This window comes from Gadus morhua, chromosome 6 (assembly GCF_902167405.1).
Source record: "Gadus morhua chromosome 6, gadMor3.0, whole genome shotgun sequence".
Classification (NCBI taxonomy): Eukaryota; Metazoa; Chordata; class Actinopteri; order Gadiformes; family Gadidae; genus Gadus; species Gadus morhua.
This window is the reverse complement of record NC_044053.1, coordinates 26,670,183-26,690,967: the sequence shown is the minus strand read 5'-3', so window position 1 is coordinate 26,690,967 and position 20,785 is coordinate 26,670,183. Positions and strand designations below refer to the sequence as shown.

Below are 20,785 nucleotides of genomic sequence, written 5' to 3'. Positions count from 1 at the left end.
CATTGGGTTAGTTACATTAAATAATACACACAGTGTGTGCAAAAACTAATGATCAGAAGATGCAATACATCATAAGGAGACTGCATGTACTGACATTCATTTGGTGATGAGGGTTCTAAGTTAATTGAGGAGGTCCCATTAGGACCCGCATTGATTTAGCATCCTTGATTATTACTTTGTCACATTACGTATGTTAGGACGTTTCAAGTCCGGATCAGAAGGTTTGAGGCACACATCGTAACAAGATGGCTGCGCCTGTCACAGACTTCCTGTGAATGAACCTTTTATCATTTGCATGAAACATGGAAAGTTCATGACCTTCAACTGAGTGAGGTGACAGTTTGTATGAATTACTGACACTGTACATAATGTTCACAGCAAAAAATTCATTAGGGATTTCCTTCGGAATAATAATTAAAAAAAAGTAGCCTATGCTTCAGGAGAGATGCACTATGGGACAAAATTCAGCAAAACTTGAAATAAAAAAAAATGATTTTCCCATTCTTAATAATGCATTGGATAGGCCTGTATGTTTCTTCCTACGTTTCAACTAATCTCTATTCCGAATTTCCATTGAGCCTGACATAGATCCATTAATTATTTCCTGAAATTTCAGATGACTTTTCATCATTAAAGATAGCCCATTATAGCTTTCTTTACACCAATATGTTATAAATGTGTGCGAGGAAATGCACTGCAACAATACAGTGTAAGCCTATGTTTCGGAAAAACTGCAACCAGTCATGATCAGAAGATTCAAGGCAACTCATCGTAGAGACAGCGCAAACGTATGTGAACAAATCTTTCAGCGTCTTCATGAAGCTTAGGAAAGATCAATGTATTTGTTGAGAGCATGCTACCAGTATTAATTTAGTATCGTGACTTAATTTAGGTGATCAGGGTTTGGTTAAGACCAGGGCTCAGGAAACACATGCGATTTCATTTATGAATAATGAATAAAATGTTGCAATTATGGTATAGAAATGTTTCTCAAATGTTTCATCTGGAATAATGAAGCTACAAATCAGAAGAATTCAGTATTATATATATATAACACTGCACATTTTATTTTAGCTTTGTGATGTGTTTGCAAAAAATGTAGCATAGAAGCCATTTGATTAACATCAAATCATTGATTTAAGAAATAATTTATTTTTATTGATGAAAATCGAGAAGCGGGTAGGCCTATGCAAATTAACATGTATGTCCGTCAAAGGGATGTGATGAACTTGTCACATGTTATTATATAATATAAAAGAATAAGCAGGACTAACATCATTTGCCAACATCTGGCGGAGAAGATCTCAAGTCAGGATCAGAAAGTCTGAGGCACCAGTCGTAACAAGTTGGCTGCGCCTTTCACGGAAAGCCGTGAACAAACCTTTCATCATTTGCATGAAACTTGGAAAGATCATAGGACCGAGCAGGGCGCGTTGACAATCGATATGATTTGACTCACTGTGTGAGTAACGGTCTCATCAATACCTTTCTTTTGGCGAGTTGCACGTTTCAGCTGCACTTTTCTTCATTAACACACCACCGATCAAGACATTGAGATGTTGTTTTTGATTAAAAAAAACTGCAATCACCAATGGTCAGATGATGCAAACGCATCGTAGCAACTTAGGAGACTGATTAATTTGTTGAGAGCTACCAGTATGACTGTACAGACATTCATTTGGTGAATAGGGTTCCACGTTAATTGAGGAGGACAAGACCAGGGCTCAGGAAACACATTTTGTGAATATGAATTTTCAAAATGTTACAAATTATATTATGGTGATGTTCTTACTTTTTTCTTTTATAATGAAGTTACACATTAAAAGAATAAAGTAATATTCCAAAAACATTATATAATTTGTATTTATGTTTAAGCTTTGTGATCTAGTGCAAAATATTTAGATGAAAAGGTATCACAACCACCCTTAAATAAGGTTAGACATTCTGATGTTTGACACAAAATATTTCTTTATGAAAACTTCCTTCAAGTAATGAAAATCTAGATAGATGTTCCTTCATCAGCAGATTTTTTTAGGACCCGCATTGATTTAGCATCCGTGATTATTACTTTGTCACATTACGTATGTTAAGACGTTTCAAGTCTGGATCAGAAAGTTTGAGGCACACATCGTAACAGATGGCTGCGCCTGTCACAGACGTCCTGTGAATGACCATTCATCATATGCATGAAACATGGAAAAAACATTCCCTGCAACTGAGTGAGGTGACAGTTTGTATGAGTTACTGACACTGTACATAATGGTCACAGCGAAAAATTCATTTAGGATTTCCTTCGGATAATAATAAAAAAAAGTATGCTTCAGGAGAGATGCACTTCTATGGGACAAAATTCAGCAATACTTGAAATAAAAAAAGTTATTTTCCCATTCTTAATAATGCATTGGATAGGCCTGTATGTTTCTTCCTACGTTTCAAATTTCCATTCTGCCTGAACATAGATCCATTCATTATTCCGAAAATGTCAGATGACTTTTCCTCATTAAAGATAGCCCATATAGCTTTCTTAACACCAATATGTTATAAATGTGTGCAAGGAAATGCACTGCAACAATACAGTGTTAGCCTATGTTTCGGAAAAAACTGCAACCAGTCATGATCAGAAGATTCAAGGCAACTCATCGTAGAGACAGCGCAAACGTATGTGAACAAATCTTTCAGCGTCTTCATGAAGCTTAGGAAAGATCAATGTGTTTGTTGAGAGCTTGCTACCAGTATTAATTTATTATAGTGACTTCATTTAGGTGATCAGGGTTTGGTTAAGACCAGGGCTCAGGAAACACATGCGATTTAATTTATGAATAATGAATAAAATGTTGCAAATATGGTATAGAAATGTTTCTCAAATGTTTCATCTGGAATAATAAAGTTACAAATCAGAAGAATCAGTATTATAAATATAAAACACTGCACATTTTATTTAGCTTTGTGTTATGTTGCAGAAAATGTAGCATAGAAGCCATTTGATTACCATCAAATCATTGATTTAAGAAATAATTATTTTTAGTAATGAAAATCTAGAAGCAGGTAGGCCTATGCAAATTAACATGTATGTCCGTCAGAGGGGTGTGTTAGAACTTGTCACATGTTATTATATAAACAGAAAATAATAAGCAGGACTAACACAATTTGCCGACATTTGGCGGAGAAGATCTCAAGTCAGGATCAGAAAGTCTGAGGCACCAGTCGTAACAAGTTGGCTGCGCCTTTCACGGAAAGCCGTGAACAAACCTTTCATCATTTGCATGAAACTTGGAAAGATCATAGAAATGAGCAAGCGAGGTGACAATATATATGATTTGACTCACTGTGTGAGTAACGGTCCTCATCAATACCTTTCTTTGGCGAAGTTGCACGTTTCAACTGCACTTTTCTTCATTAACACACCACCGATCAAGACGTTGAGATGTTGTTTTGATTAAAAAAAACTGCAACCACCAATGGTCAGATGATGCAACACATCGTAGCAACTTAGGAGACTGATTAATTTGTTGAGAGCTACCAGTATGACTGTACACACATTCATTTGGTGAATAGGGTTCCACGTTAATTGAGGAGGACAAGACCAGGGCTCAGGAAACACATTTTGTGAATATGAATTTTCGAAATGTTACAATTAGGCCTATATTATGGTGATGTTTCTTACTTCTTTTTTTTTATAATGAAGTTACACATTAAAAGAATAAAGTAATATTCCAAAAACATTATATAATTTGTATTGATGTTTAAGCTTTGTGATCTGGTGCAAAATATTTAGATGAAAAGGTATCACAACCACCCTTAAATAAGGTTAGACATTCTGATGTTTGACACAAAATATTTCCTTTATGAAAACTTCCTTCAAGTAATGAAAATCTAGATACATATTCCTTCATCAGCAGATTTTTTTTAGGACCCGCATTGACTTAGCATCCGTGATTATTACTTTGTCACATTACGTAGGCCTATGTTAGGCAGTGATGTTATGGTTTGCGTCGAGGCATCGGGGCGTGTGTCGAGTACCTCGGCTCCTCCCCCCAGCGAAGCTCCGTATCGAGTAGGATTCACATAGGCGAAATGACGTAGCGTGTGACGTACGAGGCTTCATCTCGGGCTGTTCCGCGATATGGGTTCACAATTGGCACATTTTTACAAAAAGAAGACCCAGTTCCAAGATCACTTGAATGGCTATGCAATTAATCACACTCATTCTCAGTCATCATGCAGTTGTTCTATTATTACAATTATTAGACATTCTATTTTGCCCGGGATGACTTAAAATCTTTGTCAAATGTTTTGTTTTTCTACCTTGAGCTCGGGAGATATTTATGAACGGCACACTCACACGTATCACTGAAATGACTTTAATTCTATTTAATTCTCAAATGTTTTGATGTTGTACGAAGCAAACATCACATCATCAGAGGAAACACTTTCTTTCATCATAATTTCATTCACCACTAGGTGTCCCTAGCGTACTCATTTGAAGCTTCGAGGTCGACCCACTTTAATGGTTCATCTGGATGCGAGGCTTTGACGTTTCATGAGGCATCATCTCGGCACCACTAATGTTAGGACGTATCAAGTCCGAATCAGAAAGTTTGAGGCACACATCGTAACCAGATGGCTGCGCCTGTCACAGACGTCCTGTGAAAGAACCATTCATCATATGCATGAAACATGAAAAAATCACGACCTGCAACTGAGTGAGGTGACACTTTGTATGAGTTACTGACACTGTACATAATGGTCACAGCGAAAAATTCATTTAGGATTTCCTTCGGAATAATAATAAAAAAAAGTATGCTTCAGGAGAGATGCACTATGGGACAAAATTCAGCAATACTTGAAATAAAAAAAGTTATTTTCCCATTCTTAATAATGCATTGGATAGGCCTGTATGTTTCTTCCTACGTTTCAAATTTCCATTCTGCCTGAACATAGATCCGTTAATTATTCCGAAAATTTCAGATGACTTTTCCTCATTAAAGATAGCCCATATAGCTTTCTTAACACCAATATGTTATAAATGTGTGCAAGGAAATGCACTGCAACAATACAGTGTTAGCCTATGTTTCGGAAAAACTGCAACCAGTCATGATCAGAAGATTCAAGGCAACTCATCGTAGAGACAGCGCAAACGTACGTGAACAAATCTTTCAGCGTCTTCATGAAGCTTAGGAAAGATCAATGTGTTTGTTGAGAGCTTGCTACCAGTATTAATTTATTATAGTGACTTAATTTAGGTGATCAGGGTTTGGTTAAGACCAGGGCTCAGGAAACACATGCGATTTCATTTATGAATAATGAATAAAATGTTGCAAATATGGTATAGAAATGTTTCTCAAATGTTTCATCTGGAATAATGAAGCTACAAATCAAAAGAATCAGTATTATAAATATAAAACACTGCACATTTTATTTAAGCTTTGTGTTATGTTGCAAAAAATGTAGCATAGAAGCCATTTGATTAACATCAAATCATTGATTTAAGAAATAATTTCTTTTTAGTAATGAAAATCTAGAAGCAGGTAGGCCTATGCAAATTAACATGTATGTCCGTCAAATGGATGTGTTAGAACTTGTCACATGTTATTATATAACAGAAAATAATAAGCAGGACTAACACAACTTGCCAACATTTGGCGGAGAAGATCTCAAGTCAGGATCAGAAAGTCTGAGGCACCAGTCGTAACAAGTTGGCTGCGCCTTTCACGGAAAGCCGTGAACAAACCTTTCATCATTTGCATGAAACTTGGAAAGATCATAGAAATGAGCAAGCGAGGTGACCATATATATGATTTGACTCACTGTGTGAGTAACGGTCTCATCAATACCTTTCTTTTGGCGAGTTGCACGTTTCAACTGCACTTTTCTTCATTAACACACCACCGATCAAGACATTGAGATGTCGTTTTTGATAAATCGATAAACCTTTTCTATGTTAAATAAACCTCAGGAGAGGTGCATTATGGGATAAGTGCCTTGGTAGCTATGTAGAGCTGGGACAGTAAAGGAGCACCCCCTAAAGGCCCGGAGGTCACATGTCGCAAAATAAAAAATAGAAAATCGTGTGGGCATATTTGTCTTCATTAACTACTCTACTAAAGATAGAAGGATTACTAATTAGACTTAAATCAGACTTCATTGGATAATGCACCAAACGAATGATGCACCGAATCAACGTTTCTGTCTCATTATCATACAATCTAATTCTTGGCTTGTTTTTTTCCCTTCTACCTTGTTTAGCCAATTCTTAGCTAATTTGTCAATTTATATTAGGTCTTACCCTGAAGACATAATGAAGGTCTATAGATAAACTGGCCTCGAGTGCCAGATGTTCACACCTGTGGAAACATTATTCATTCGCTCACCAGTCCAAACCTCAGCTCAAATCAGTCCACACACTAATTTTGAAAAAAAACAGAGAAAGTTTATTTATGTAAATAGTGTGAGCTCTTCACATCTGTACAACACTGGCATCTGTGGTTGGCACTCTTTAAAGGGACAATCCATCTTAAAACAGGATTCAAATCCATTTTTTGCTCCTGCGTGAAGGTTTGCAGAGCAGAGCGGCAATCGAACATCGGCTACATAAATCTAAATTCACAGAAACTGAACTCGGTTCTGTTTAAGAGCGGATTTGTTTACTCCAATAACCCAAAGTATCTCCTTGGTTACACAGTACAAAAAGAAAATGGCACCCAACGCCACAACGGACACTCGGCAGAACTGAAAGGAACTACGTTAACATGCAACTCACATCGCTTTACACTCTGATATATAGGCATGCAAAAACAACACTGTTTCAACAGGGTCCAATTGACAAAAGACACACAAACAATAGGTTAACACACACTCGTCCAAACACACAATAATACAACACAACAGTATTCTGCGAAATTGGAGCATCACGTAGGCTACTGCAGGAACATTGGATGTCCATCTACTGACATGTGTTGCCGTTGAGATAGGATTCAAAAGGTTCTGTATGCTTTTTGACGTTCTGGTCCAGCCCAACTCAGCAGCTCAGTCCACCTTAGAGGAATATAGAGTGTGGATGGACGCTATGGAGTCCATTCGTCCAGGAGGACGGCGACTGATGAGGAATCATCAGCCGCATGGGGCCTTCTCTCAGAGACCCACCGTTGAGTCGTACAAGGCGTTTGACACCGCGGGAGGAGAGACGGGGAGCCAGATGGTGGCGGTTGCGATTGGTGTGAGGCGATCGTAGCAGGTGAACCAACAGCAGCAATCCGCTTGATGTCGCAGTTTGACTCTTCAGAAAAACAGTTGACCCCCAGGAGAACCATGTTCTGAAGCCTCCGCGGAGGTGACGCCGGAGCTCTTGACAGAAAAGCTCCTTCTTCTTTTAAAGCAACAAATAAAATCAACTTAAAAACACAACAATCAGTTCAATATCATAGTGTGGGGCTAACTTTTTAGGATTAGATAGAACACAAACAGTTAAACTTCTTGCTTGCTACTCTGATGAGGAGTTGACGTCTGTTAGAGGGATGGATGGCCAACAACAGATTCCATGTGACCAACAGTGAAGATGAATAAATGGACAAGCTTTAAAAAATACAAAATCCGAAAAACGACACCCATGAAAGAAGGAAGAGAGAAATAAACTCTGCTGGTTTTGTTGAATTTAAGATTCCATAGCCAAGGATGGATTCAATGCGCCTTATTCATCTAGCGGCCATCTTGGTTCCACCCCAACAACTAGCCGGTTGGGGCGAATGAATGCAGAATCAAGAAATTCAGTTTCCCCACTCAGTGAAAGTTTGGAACCAAGATGAACCAAAACGGATTAAAATCATGTTCTCTGTGCAATGAAGGTATTGAGATGGATAAGAAGGGCTCCATATCCTGTTTCTTCGGTTGGCAGATAAAGGAAGGTGTTTACGGAAAGCACACCGCTAACCCAGTGGAAGTCCCTGCTTGGCAGGCATATTCAATTCTCCACTAAAGCTATGACCTGCTTGTGTGGTTCTTTACTCAATGTTAATGTAAACGGGGAAATGATTGCAATACCTGCCCAAAAAAATGCATTGTTGAAAAAAGGAAAAGGCTTGAATGCCCTAAATATAAATGTAAGTAGTTTTAAAAGTAAAAACATATAACATATTCTGCTGCATTTATGCATTACTATTAAAAGCAGTTTGGAGCGATGGAGGGTGTTGGGGGACAAACAATCAGAACAAATAATCCTTTTTCAGAGTATACACAAACACAGACAGAAAATAAAGTGTTAAACGCCATAGCTTCCGACCCCCTCCGTTGCTGGTGAACACCAGGAGATCACACATGTTGCTTCCACCGCAGACTTTGTACCGTCACCGGCGGCATATCACTCAGAATGGTTGCCATTGTAAACATGGCCAGTAAAAAGGGGTCTTTTTTTGGGACATGTGGTCGGAGAAAAACTCCACGAATGAGTCGTCGTCGGTGGACCGCTCCTAGGTAGATTCGTAGTGGAGATGTCTATTGCAGGTGCTTCGGAAACAAGGCAATGGATCAACTTTTCAAGTCTCTGAACACGCCGAGGTCACGACTCGACCTGTGCATCATGTTGCTAAACATTACAGGTTCTGGGGAATTGTCTTAATTCCCATTCATCAACCCTCATCCAATGAAGGGAGGGGCAGTTTTGTAACGAAAACAATATTTTATTGGATGGGCTGATCATATCCGGTGTGCAGTCAATCGTTGATGTTGGCCGCAATATAGTCCAGCTGGGAAATGTTTCCTTCTAGTCTTTGCAGCTGGAATAGGTTCTGGGGCCTCCTCTGCCCCAACCCCCCCAATCTGAAAACAGTGAATTGGGGGGTCGGTGCAGAGGAGGTCCTGGCTGGTGCTGGAGGGGTCACTGGGACTGTAGAGGATTAACCCGGGGCAGGGGTCACCACAGACAGCATCTCACGGAGGATGTTGATCTGCAAGTGTTTTGAGCTGTTGCTGAGGTCATCCCCCCCCCCCCCCCCCCCCACCGCATTGTCTCATCAGGGGCCCGGTTCTTAAGAGGTCTTGACCAGGTCGTAGACGTAGATGTGGAAGTCGTCATCGAACTTGATGAAGTACACCGAGGGCTTGGCCTCCACCTGGTGGATAACCATCCCCGAGCGCTTGCCCCCGTCCTCCTTGGCGTACTCCACCTGCTTCCCCACCAGGCTGTCCACCACCTCGCCTGGCTCCCGCTCCGCCGGCACAGTGTCATCTAGGGGGGGGGAGATCAAAAGACAAAGACATGGGAAGACAAAGAGAAAGATAAAAAGAGATGGAAAGAAGGAATGAAAGAATGAATAACTAGGACTGCAAGCAGTCACACAAGGTGTTGACACCCCACGCATAGCTGACCACGAGTCGCCCTTTCCAAGCAAATCACAGGTGTAGTCGTTACTCCGAGATACATTTTGCACTGCCAAATATTACCGTCTTATGCACTCCTTTTCCCGGCGTGTTCCGCGCGTTTACACTGCCCGAGGTAAATCGCCGGCTTGAGCTAGCACCCCAATTTCCCCTCCCGGACCCTACACACATTTTCAGTTTCATTCTGATGCAAATGCGATAAGACGCTCCGCAGTTCCAGGGACGGGACTTGCGTAGAGATGTTGCTGCGTTGTCTAGACAGAGACAACGCAGCGATATCAACATGAGTAGTTCTAAACTGGAGAGACAGTGAAATCCACAAGCTGCTTATCATGCGTGAGAAGGAAATGCAGTCGCATTAAACGAAGACGGGGAAGATGGCGCGATCTACGAGAAAGAATTTTTTTATCCTCTGGATATAAATAAAAAAAGGATAAACAAGTGGTCAGCAAAATAAAGAATATTTTGGCGTTTTTGCACCTAGAAATAGTTAATCGCGCTTTTAGCCTACACTCATTCTTGCATGAGAGTCTCTTGAATCATAAAAAAATTAAAACATTAGTTTCATGCAAATTATTCTAAAGAGGTCTACTCTCCGTGCGTAGCCCCGCCTTCTCCAGTGAATCAAAAAGCCCGCTACGTGACGACGGGGGATTTCACACCTTCGGTTTTAAACAGGCAAGGCAGTGAAATTGCCGGGCATGCCAAGACGCGCCCGAACCGGCTTGGCAGTGTAAAAAGGCCTTATGCCTCTTATGCTTTGACCGCCCCTGATGGACTGCATGGAGTGTGTGTATGGGTGTGTTTTTTTTTTCTCCCAACGAGCACACACAGTCAAAGAAACACACACACACAAACACGTACACACTGACACACACACACACACACACGCACGCAGATTAACAGAGAGCCAGACACAGACAGACAGACACACACATACACTGCTTTAATAGTAGATCTCGCTTATGTGTGATTTTGTGCTACATGCTGCGGTAATGGTGCATTACGCTTAGGACCAATTAGTGTAATTGACACTGTGACGTCATTGAATGAAAATTGAACACAAAATCTTTGACACAAGTTCCTGCCAACTTCTGACCCGGACCTGCGATGGAAATGGAGCATTAGCGCTTGGCTGAGCATTTTTTCAAATTGAAAATGATGACAATAGAAACCCTGACTACTTCTCAAGTGTAATTCTGATTGATTGAAGATTAAAAAAATATGGATTTCCACATAAGTTTGTTCATAGTGATTAACAATCTTTGCTAAATGTATAACCAGATAAGTCCATAGATCATGTACATCCATATTTTTTGTCATGTAAAGCTTTGGTTCTGAAGAAGAAATTTGTTTTTTTTAAAATGTCACTGTACAGAAAAAAATATCCTGACAGACATTATGGGTCCAAGAGGCAAAGTGTTTCAGAATTTAAAGTTTCAGAATTTTAAATCCTTCGGCGGAAAGTATAACTTTGACCACGAATTATATAGCCAATCCAGAGATATAGGCGCTCAAATATAAAACAATAATAATAATAGCTAAACCCAACAAAACATTTGGTATCCATAATTAAACTGTTAATAATACCTAACTAGGACTGAAAGCAGTCACACAAGCCATTTACAGCGATTCACAACAAGTAGATGCTGATTATGTGTGAATTCAAATTTGGGCCCCTATAGAGGAATTGGTGCATTGCGCTTACGAGGAATTACTCACTGACATAATGGAATGAGATATTGAGACCAAACTTTTACACAGGTTAAGGAGGTGCTATTGCAGGTTTCACTAATGTTCACTAATTTGCATATGTGGAATTTGCCACAACTGTTTTTTTTATGTGAGCAAAAATCGTTGGTAAGATCAGACGAAGGAGTCCGCAGATCAGGTGTACGGCAAAATTCTGATAAAACATTTTTAAGTTTTCCGAAAATGTCCCTATACAGAAAGAAACCCGCAGACGAACATTGTGGGTTCAAGAGGTAGAAATGTTCAGCATGTGAAATAAGGGCAGTTCACCAAGTTTCTGAATTCAAATCCATCTGTGCGGCTGTGGTGCGATTTGACCTTGACTGCGAATTATAGCGCCCCTTACAGGAATTTCAGCAACAAACTCTTGGAGACCTGTTTATCGCGAGACTTTTGTACAATCAGAAGCTGAGCTATAAGTGGTACCAATCCAAATTAAACACCCAAACCATACTAAAACAATAGATATCCACAGGTATACTGCGAATACCAAATTATTGTAACCATCCTTCTGTGAACATACCAAGCTAGAGGTTGCTGTCGCCCAATCAAACTGTTTTTCTGTCAGATCTAGATGGGGGTTGGCATTCTGCGTGCGTGCGTGCGTGCATGCGTGTTAGGACTGTACGGTATGGTCTAAAATATATATCACGGTATGATTGCTAGCATAGACGGTAACTTTATTATATCGCGGTATGTTAATTTTATCTTCTAATTTCTAAATAAATGGTTCTGAAGGGGTAAAATACTGGTTACACTGCAAAACTGCATAGAAAATATGCAAAATCTTTTCTCAAGTTACTTCCATCTCTGAAAAACACTTATGTTTAATAGTATGGATTTCTTTCTCCACTTGCTCGCGGCCTTGCCGTATAGTTATGGCATCTCAATTTGGCTGAAGTGTGTGCGGGCAGGTATCGCGTACCTGTGATCGAGTATTTTGACAATCTCTTTAAAGCCCTTTCTATCGAAATTTTGAAAGGGAACCATGTCCTTACACAGGTAAACAGTGACGGCGTTTGTTATCTCGTTCCACCGCTGGCATTTTGTCGCAAGGACTGGTGTGATATGCAGGAACAGCTTCACGCTACCAGCGTCTGTCTCGTACGGTGTGGAATGAGAGCTCATGAAGAGACTATAGCACGCAGGCGCGCAGCAAGCGCGCCTGCAAAGGTACTGCCTGAGAAGGCAGTACCGCTGTCAAATCTTCCCTGGGAAAAGTAACGTGGCGCCGAATTGAAAAAGGAACTATGTTTCGTTACCATATTTTCAGTAGTTGGGCGCAACTTTACTTTTTACATGAAAAAGTAGTAAGGTTACTGTATTAACATGTGACTTACTTTGTAACGCGTTACACACAACACTGTCTACCGTGACGAGAAAATCCAGTGTTCTGCCTGAACGCGTTCATGAACTCGTTCATATTTTGGCCGAACGTACTGTATTACTGCCTGATGAACGTTACTGTAACTCGTTCATTCTGGGGTCTGTGAACGGCACGCTCACTCGGTTTAACTTCGTTCAATAGGGGGGTTATTTGTTTATCAACACGGCGGATGCGCACGCAGAACGCCTTGTTGTTTGACCGGTTGCCATGGTTATCTTCGAGTGGTTAATTTGCAGTTGTGGTGTTCTCAGCTTACTGTTACATTAAACTGTAATCAGAAAACGCGGTTATATGCTATAGACCCTATAGTATCTGTCGTATAAAGGCTGGGACAAATTTCAAATTATCAGTAAGTCCACTTTATTTTGAAAGTATTTGCCAGGGGTCAGCAACCTTTTCAACCTGCAGTGCCAGCTTCACATTTTCTCGTTAATGAGTGTGCCTTAAGCAATAATATATTAAAAATTAAGCTGAATTATGACACAGCGACCAAAACATTTCAAGAAGACCTGGAATTGTACTATTTCCATATAGTCCTCAATCATGCATCAACATTTTAAATGTTTTGGGTTGTTTATATTTGCAACAGGGTTTACAAATTATAACTTCCTCCATCTTAAAACACCATTTTCAGAAACTCATTCAAAACATATTTGCACTCTGAGAAATGTAAATAACGAGAATATATGAGAATGTTTAAGCCATGTGAAACCAGGTGAAGGCGATGCCCACAGGCCACTTGCAACAATATTTCTTTCCGTAACTAATTAAACATATTTGCACTGGCAGGAAATGCCCAAAACAGAATAAAGCGCAAAAAAATCGGTAGTAATGATTATGCTGCCGCATAATCAAAAATAAATAAAAAAGTTGAAAAAAGTTTTTAAAGTGTGCCAATGATTCTGCTGCCCATGCCAGTGGTGGCACGCGTGCCTAGGGTTGCCGACCCCTGGTATAGACCGTCGCGATTCCGATTGAAAGGAATGGCACAGTGATTATTCTTCAAAACGAGAGCTGTTAAATTGTGAAAAATGAATTAAACTGTAATCAGACAACACGGTTATATGCTATAGACTCTAGAGCAGGGCTATTCAATTGGCGGCCCGCGGAGCAATATTTACTGGCCCTTTTAGTGAAAAAAAAGAAAGGTGTTTTTTTAACTGCAAAAAAAAAAAAAAAAAAATATTTTAACTTCAGGGGCTGATATGAGCTGCCCTCTCTCATCTCCGCACAGCACAGCGTAGACTTGCTCCGCAAGGCGCGCGGCCACAACAATCCTCCCCGCACGCTCCCACTATGCTCTTCTTCGTGAGCTTTTGCATTGCTCCTCTCCACTGCTTGGCGCGCTCCGCTTCGAAGTTCACGCCTAATGTTGTTTTGATGATCGTTCTGCCTGGTTGAATCAACACAATTTCGCTTTCTACTCGGAAAAAGCGAATACTATACTCAGAAAACCGACAATTCAATAGCGAATGGACACAGAAGTATTTGTTTGGATTTGCCACTGGGAAGCCTGTGTGTTTACTCTGCAGCGAGTCTATATTGGTGTGTAAAGAACTGAGAAGGCATTTTAAGATAAATCATGCTAACTTCGACACCACTTTCCCACTGGGCTCTGATGCTCGCCGCCAGAAGATTTTGGGGCTAACTTGATGCTATGAACAAAGACGCCGAACCCTAACCCTATTGTCTTTTCCTGAATGATGAGATGTTAAACACCAACAGGCAGCCCAGTGTTTCCCCCAGCACTGTGTTGTTAAGGCGGCCGCCTTATCAACAATAGGGCCCCGCCTTGACTACCAATGTATATAAAATAAATAAAAAAATTATCATTTTTTTTTATTTTTTTTTTTAATTATTATGCATTAACAAAGTAGAAAACTCTCGTAGGGAAAGAAAACATACTTCCATCAGGTGTAAATAAAGATCAATAATGCATCGGTGTTCACAACAATGGTCGTGACATCAAGCTTTTTTAATTGAATTTAACCAGGGAGACCCCCCCCCGCTCCTTGACCACCTTGACTAAGACATTTACTGGGGGAAACACTGCAGCCTATGACGTTAATCAAATAGGGATTGATTTTGATTAGCTGTGGGTCTCTATTTGATAAAATGAAGAAAATATATGCGCTCATATGTCGTTGTAGTGTTTTACAGTATCTGTAGCTATTGATGTGATGCTCATCAATTTTAGGCATTTTTGTCTGGCCCCTCATTCTGGATCATTTCCACCTACCGGCCCCCGTTGAAAAACTAATTGAATAGCCCTGCTCTAGAGTATCTGTGGTATAAGGCTGAGACGAATTTCGAATAATAAATATGTACAATCCATAACGTTAGCTCTCTGGCTCATAGCTCAACGGACTAGAATACCTCCTAGAATCATTGCTTGTTGGCCGGAAACGGAAAGGGAGGCTGTGTACGTTTGGTTGTAGTCTTTTGCTCGGTTCTCCGTCTCAACAGTAGGGCTAGAACCGAGCGAAAGACTACAACCAAACGTAAACACCCCCCTTTCCGTTCCGGACAACGATCAATGAGTCTTCCAACAGAAATCAATGGATTTATAAAATGTGCCAAATGTGCAATAAAACACGATATAAACTGTATTTCGCTACAATACTTGATTCAACCACTCTATTTCATCCTAGACAAACCACAAAAGGGGGATTAATATTCAAAATCCCGGAAAAAAATAATATCTCACAGCAACATATTGAAAAAAAGAACTATGAAGTTAATTTTTGGAACTGTGAACGTTTAACTGAACTCGTTCATTTTAAAATTTGTGAGCTGAACTTCGAACTAGTTCACGTAGAAAGTGAACTTTCCCAACACTGTCAAAATCTATACCGTAGCGCAAATTCACATCGGTGTACTTTCTATACGGTACACCCCTAGAGAGAGAGAGAGAGAGAGAGAGATAGAGAGAGAGAGAGAGGAGAGAGAGAGAGAGAGAGAGAGAGAGAGAGAGAGAGAGAGAGAGAGAGAGAGAGAGAGAGAGAGAGGAGAGAGAGAGAGAGAGAGAGAGAGAGAGAGAGAGAGAGAGAGAGAGAGAGAGAGAGAGAGAGAGAGGAGAGAGAGAGAGAGAGAGCGGTGTGTGAGACCCACTGGAGTCGGGCATGATCCGCAGATCCCCTCCTTGTAGTCGTCCAGCAGCTGGTACATGTAGAGCACGGGGTCCTTCTCGTAGGTGATGTAGAACCACGTGGTCATGATGGGGGCGCGGGCCAGCACCATGCCCCTCCACTCCTCCTTGGGGCCCTCCTCCGTCTCAAACATGTGCTCCACCGCCTTCCCGATCATCGTCTCCGCCAGCATTGTGTCAGTAACGCGGGCCCGAGCTGGGGGGGGGTCAACATTAGGTTAGGTCAACATTTATCTTGGTTCGACCGATGGACCGTACAATCAAACACCTTCCATCCCCTTTAAGTAAGACACAGCCAGTCAAAAACAGCTTCGCTCCCATGAGGCCTGTTGCATGCTGCACTGATATTTGTGTTATTTTTTATTGAAACCGCACATGACGTGTGTAGAAGTACAGTGTGTTCATCATCCAACACAATTGGCTTTGATGTCAAACCTCTATAATAGTGTAAGGAATTAAACGCTGCACAATTGCGTTTACACCAATTAACTACCTAGCAGATAACTTGCTCACACGCAACTTTTAACAATGGGGACTCAGTCACTGAATCAGTAACTTTCACTCTCCTCAGCCAGCTCGTATTGCATGCTCAAAGGCAAACGATAAATACAATACCAAAGACAAGCCTGTAATTAATTACACACACACACACACACACACACACACACACACACACACACACACACAACACACACACCACACACCACACACACACACACACCACACACACACACACACACACATTACCGATTCTGTCAGGCAGCACCTCCAGGCCAACCACCCTCTCGTCGCTGTACAGCTCCAGGCCGTATATGCAGTCGAAGCCGTCATATTTGATCAGATAAAGAGAGGGGTTGACGGGAACCTGGTCCAACACCGTCCCCTTCCACTGGGAGGATTTACCTGGCGGGGCACCAGAACAGGGGCGTGTTTTAAGAGCCCAGACGCACCTGGTGATCGTTGTTAGGCCAGAGCACTGACGACTAACCTGGAATAGCTGTGAGGAGGAACTGGTGCTGCAACAGCTAAGTCAATTGATCGTAGTAGTATACAGACAACAATTACATAATAATTTATGTCAATTATCAATTTTACATGTTTTTCGTCATGTAAGCATTGCGTTATGTTGTTTTTATCTGTTTGCTGTGACCAGCAAATTGATAAATATGTCAGTCATGACAATATAGTCCCCTACCTCAGGTCCCTAGCAATATGATCTTATCTCCAATAGTCTGTGAGAATATGGTGCACATTTCAACACTGTTGAAAGATGCATTTCAAAAGTTGGACTCCACCCTCTCCCCAGGTCAAATATGAAAGAACGTTTCCCTCTACCATAGACAGCTCAGTCATCAGATCAGTCAAACACATAATGCATAAACAGAAACACATTTTGAGAAGGACCCATGTTAAAATGATCATTGATCAGATAGTTGTAGTTGTGATGGCTGATAGTTTTGGTGGTTGTTGTTGTGTTGAGAAACATACTGCTTCCTTCCAGATGTGCTGGATCCTACAGCCCACGATGTTCCTCCTGGCGGACCGCCTAAGGGCTTGCCGGGCTCCACACTGGTCCTCTGCTTCCTGCAGCCACAGACACCGGGCAGATGAGACACACGGCAAGAAATACAAAGCATGCAAATTAGGCCGAGCCACGGTTTACAAGCAGACATGAGAGACAAAGAGGGGCGAAGGAAGAAAGTAAGAGAAAAGAGACAACAAAAAAAAAGGTATATGGGACGAGGGGTAACCGATGAGAGAGGATAACAAGCCATTTTTTATAACCCTGTTCTGGCCTTGAATCACTACAGAACCACCAACTCGACAAAGAAGAAAAAAAGGGTTCAGATCACAGAAGGGGTTAAACTCACTTGTGTGAATTCTTTTTCTTCATCATATTTGCAGATACACTGGAATGCCCTGAAACACAAATAAAATAGAGAAATTTAGAAGAGTCTTTATCCCTTAATTGTCCAGGTAATTATAACCACTATCTAATAGACCAGGAATGTATACAGCATGACACTAATTAAAACTTAATATTCATGTCACTACAATATGCCATAGGACAGAATTCTGCCTTAATGTTATTAAGGTCAGTGTAAAAAAGCGTAAACAGTCACTTAATGGAAGAACGGCCTTTTTAACTTCAACCGTTACGCTTGGAAAACATCTAATAAAATAAAATACTGCTTCATAAGTGAAGCGTCCATTTTGGCCAAATATTTGCAGAGAAGTCGGACCATTGATGTGATTTGGAAAAATCACATAGATGGAGACATTTAATACGGATCAATGACTTGATTAATTATCCGACTTGTGTGTTCGTTTTCGTTGAATCGATCGTTTTAGCTGAACCATAGCTTATTATGCAAACATGATTATGTAGCAGTACTCCATATTATACATACTCACATTATCTATGATACATGTCTATAATATTAGAAAATAGCAAGCATGACAGCCCCCTTTTGAGGCTTGGTGACTTGAGCTTGGGAGTGTTAGCCACTGTGCAGCGGGACGTGGCTAGCCACCTAGAATGCCTCAGAGTAGTTAAATAGAGTTGGATCTTGGCTCTTCCACTGACAAGCACCCTCGCCACTCACCACCCTCCGGTCTGGGTCTCGGCGCCGCTGGAGTCTTGAAGGGGGTCTTCATTCATCCACCTGGTGGGGGGCAGCCAGGCTGCCAGTCCGGGACCTACGCTAGGTTCTACCACTCCGTTCACAGACCCCCCAGGAGGCGCTCCAGGAATTACACCCGGCCCAGGCCAGACTGCAGATTGGGTACAGGCTATCACCTGGAGTCCAACTACATCATGACAGGAATGATAAAGAGAAAAAGGGCCAGGAATGTCAGTACCACAATCTTGCATGTTCTCAACCCCTTGTGTTGGCAATGTTTGTTTCCTCACCTGGTTTATTGATAATAATTAAAAAGGAGATTGATTGTTTTTGAAGAATGTGGCCTTGTTTATGTGTAAAAGGCTGGGAAGCGACGCAAAGTGAGGTTCACAGATTGTCCTTGTCCCATCCCTTGAACAAATGCGTCACCTGCATCTCGTCAAGAAGTGGTTGATTATATATTTTGTCAACGGTCTATTTTTATTTCATGCATTACACAATAAATCCATGCAGTTGACAACAGTGCTGGAAATCTTGTTTTTTCCATTAGTAGTATCAATGTTTACAATATTACATTAAAGCACAACCAATCGCCAAAATCTACTGCCTCCACATCATTGTGACACACTTTACATGCATGTATTCTGCAAATAATTCAGGGGTTGGTCACATGAGCATATGGCCATGGGCAATGTGAGACTGACTGAAGGGAACCAAAACAATCCTTCGGGAACAATCTCCTGTCTTTATTTTCCATCAGGTCCAAATAAACAGCAACTGCAGGCCAAACCTCGGTGCTGATCTAAATACAGGCAAGCTGACAAGGTCACGCAATGAGCCAGGCGTGTGTCTGCTGCCATTTAGCACTGCTGTGCACCCCTGGCAACAGGGCAGCAAGCGGCCCTTGGAAAAATGGTGAATAACACTACAAGACTACTTCTCAACCCAAAGCCAGTTTAGTGGAGGAGAAAGTGACTATGGCCAATTCTGAAAGGCCGGGCCATATTTTAGCTTAGCGGTTGGATTTACCTTCCAAAACAAAAGGTTCAAGTGATCCAAAGGTGGTTTTCAAAGCCAGGTCTGACCACCGCTGAATAAGGCAAACCCAAAAGGTAGATTAGGTCAACAAAATTCTCATATGATGTAATGTCCCCCCTACAACCTGTAACCACCACATCTCAGATGAGGTTTCAGGGCTACACCGTCCTACTCTGACATGCAGGTAGGCTAGCGAGAGATAGATAGTACGGTATTACTAAAACAATACACCAGAATAGACATGATCCTTTAGTGCCATAATAAAAGAGAGACTGAGGGGAGAGACTAGTGTCAATGAAGCTTAACTGTCTCAGATTCAGTGCTCCTAGGCGTCATTGAGCAGGCCACTGAACCTCAATACCCCTTTGAGGTTCCCAATATCTATGGCAAGATTGCCTTCCCCAGATAGTCTGCAGCTCCATTGATCAAGGTGGACGTTGAAGTCAGTCAAGCTGTTCCACATTGAGTTCAATATTGGCACTCTGTGTCTTTCAAGGCTCACAATGCTGACTAACAGGTCAAAACATATTGGTAATTTCCATCACAGTTTGACGTCTACATCAAGGTGTCAAGGGTTATTCTTATTCTATAGCATACAGGTATGATTGAGAATAAAATGCATACAAAAGGACGTATGACCTCATCAATGATGGACAGTTTGAGGTGCCCAATTCCCTTCAATCAGTGGACTTACTGTGTCCTTTGCCTGATTGGAAATCTCCCCTTGCAACCACATAATTCAGGTCAGCAGCAACACAGAAAAGAAAGACGTACTGTTTACAACGCATAGGTGAGGGGTGGAACTATTTGTTTACTGTCGCATACGCACATGGGCATCACTATGGATTCATGATAATTGAACTGTTAACAGTGTATACAAGTGCCTACAGCAACGGTATGTGACATCAAAGTCAGCCATATTGCGCTAGTATTGATAAAAACCGCATCGGTGCCAAAAAGGCTCAAGCGAACAAAGGAAGAGCAGAGGTATGGTTCGGCTTCACGAGAGCCAATGCGCACAGTTAACAGCACACATATATGGCACTGGTACATGCAGATAAGGTTGCATCATATCAAAGGGAGATGAGTCCTAAGGCCTAAATATCTTACCTACAGAACAATCAGTATGGCCGCATATCTGGTCGAACGTAGCTGTAAATTGATTCCCTATGCCTCCCCTTGTATACAACCCAAATTCTTCCACCGCCGAGTCCCGCCTATCTATTCATGCCAAATAGTGACCCAGAGGAGCTGGGAGGCGCGGTATGCTGCTATATGTTCCTGCGAAATAATGAGATTTTCTTCTGACCCGTTTTCTTGCCGTTTGAGCGCTGAGCTGTTAAAACAATTTGCAGGCACACAAGAATAGTGTTGTTAGCATATACCTCCAATAGATATTTGCTTTACAATTATCCGTTGATGGAAAAAACCCACTGCATTGCAATATAAACCGTGGCACAGTAG

General features: G+C 41.3%; 1 protein-coding gene and 3 non-coding genes across 4 annotated transcripts; all 4 read right to left on the bottom strand.

The window, feature by feature from the left end:
- Positions 1–1,313: 1,313 nt before the first annotated feature.
- On the bottom strand, positions 1,314–1,412 carry LOC115546191 (small nucleolar RNA U13). The gene has a single exon (XR_003977219.1). It is a non-coding gene; the product is annotated as a small nucleolar RNA U13 (small nucleolar RNA).
- Positions 1,413–3,181: 1,769 nt separating this feature from the next.
- Positions 3,182–3,280, bottom strand: LOC115546190 (small nucleolar RNA U13). The gene has a single exon (XR_003977218.1). It is a non-coding gene; the product is annotated as a small nucleolar RNA U13 (small nucleolar RNA).
- Positions 3,281–5,663: 2,383 nt separating this feature from the next.
- LOC115546189 (small nucleolar RNA U13) lies at positions 5,664–5,762 on the bottom strand. Its single transcript, XR_003977217.1, has one exon. It is a non-coding gene; the product is annotated as a small nucleolar RNA U13 (small nucleolar RNA).
- Positions 5,763–8,972: 3,210 nt separating this feature from the next.
- Positions 8,973–20,712, bottom strand: spinb (spindlin b). The gene is given in 9 exon segments (XM_030357737.1): positions 8,973–9,220; positions 15,623–15,652; positions 15,655–15,855; positions 16,407–16,562; positions 17,144–17,195; positions 17,198–17,243; positions 17,531–17,579; positions 18,266–18,470; positions 20,432–20,712. Coding segments are annotated over 8 exon segments (786 nt in total). The 5' UTR covers positions 18,318–18,470; positions 20,432–20,712; the 3' UTR covers positions 8,973–9,020.
- Positions 20,713–20,785: the final 73 nt, after the last annotated feature.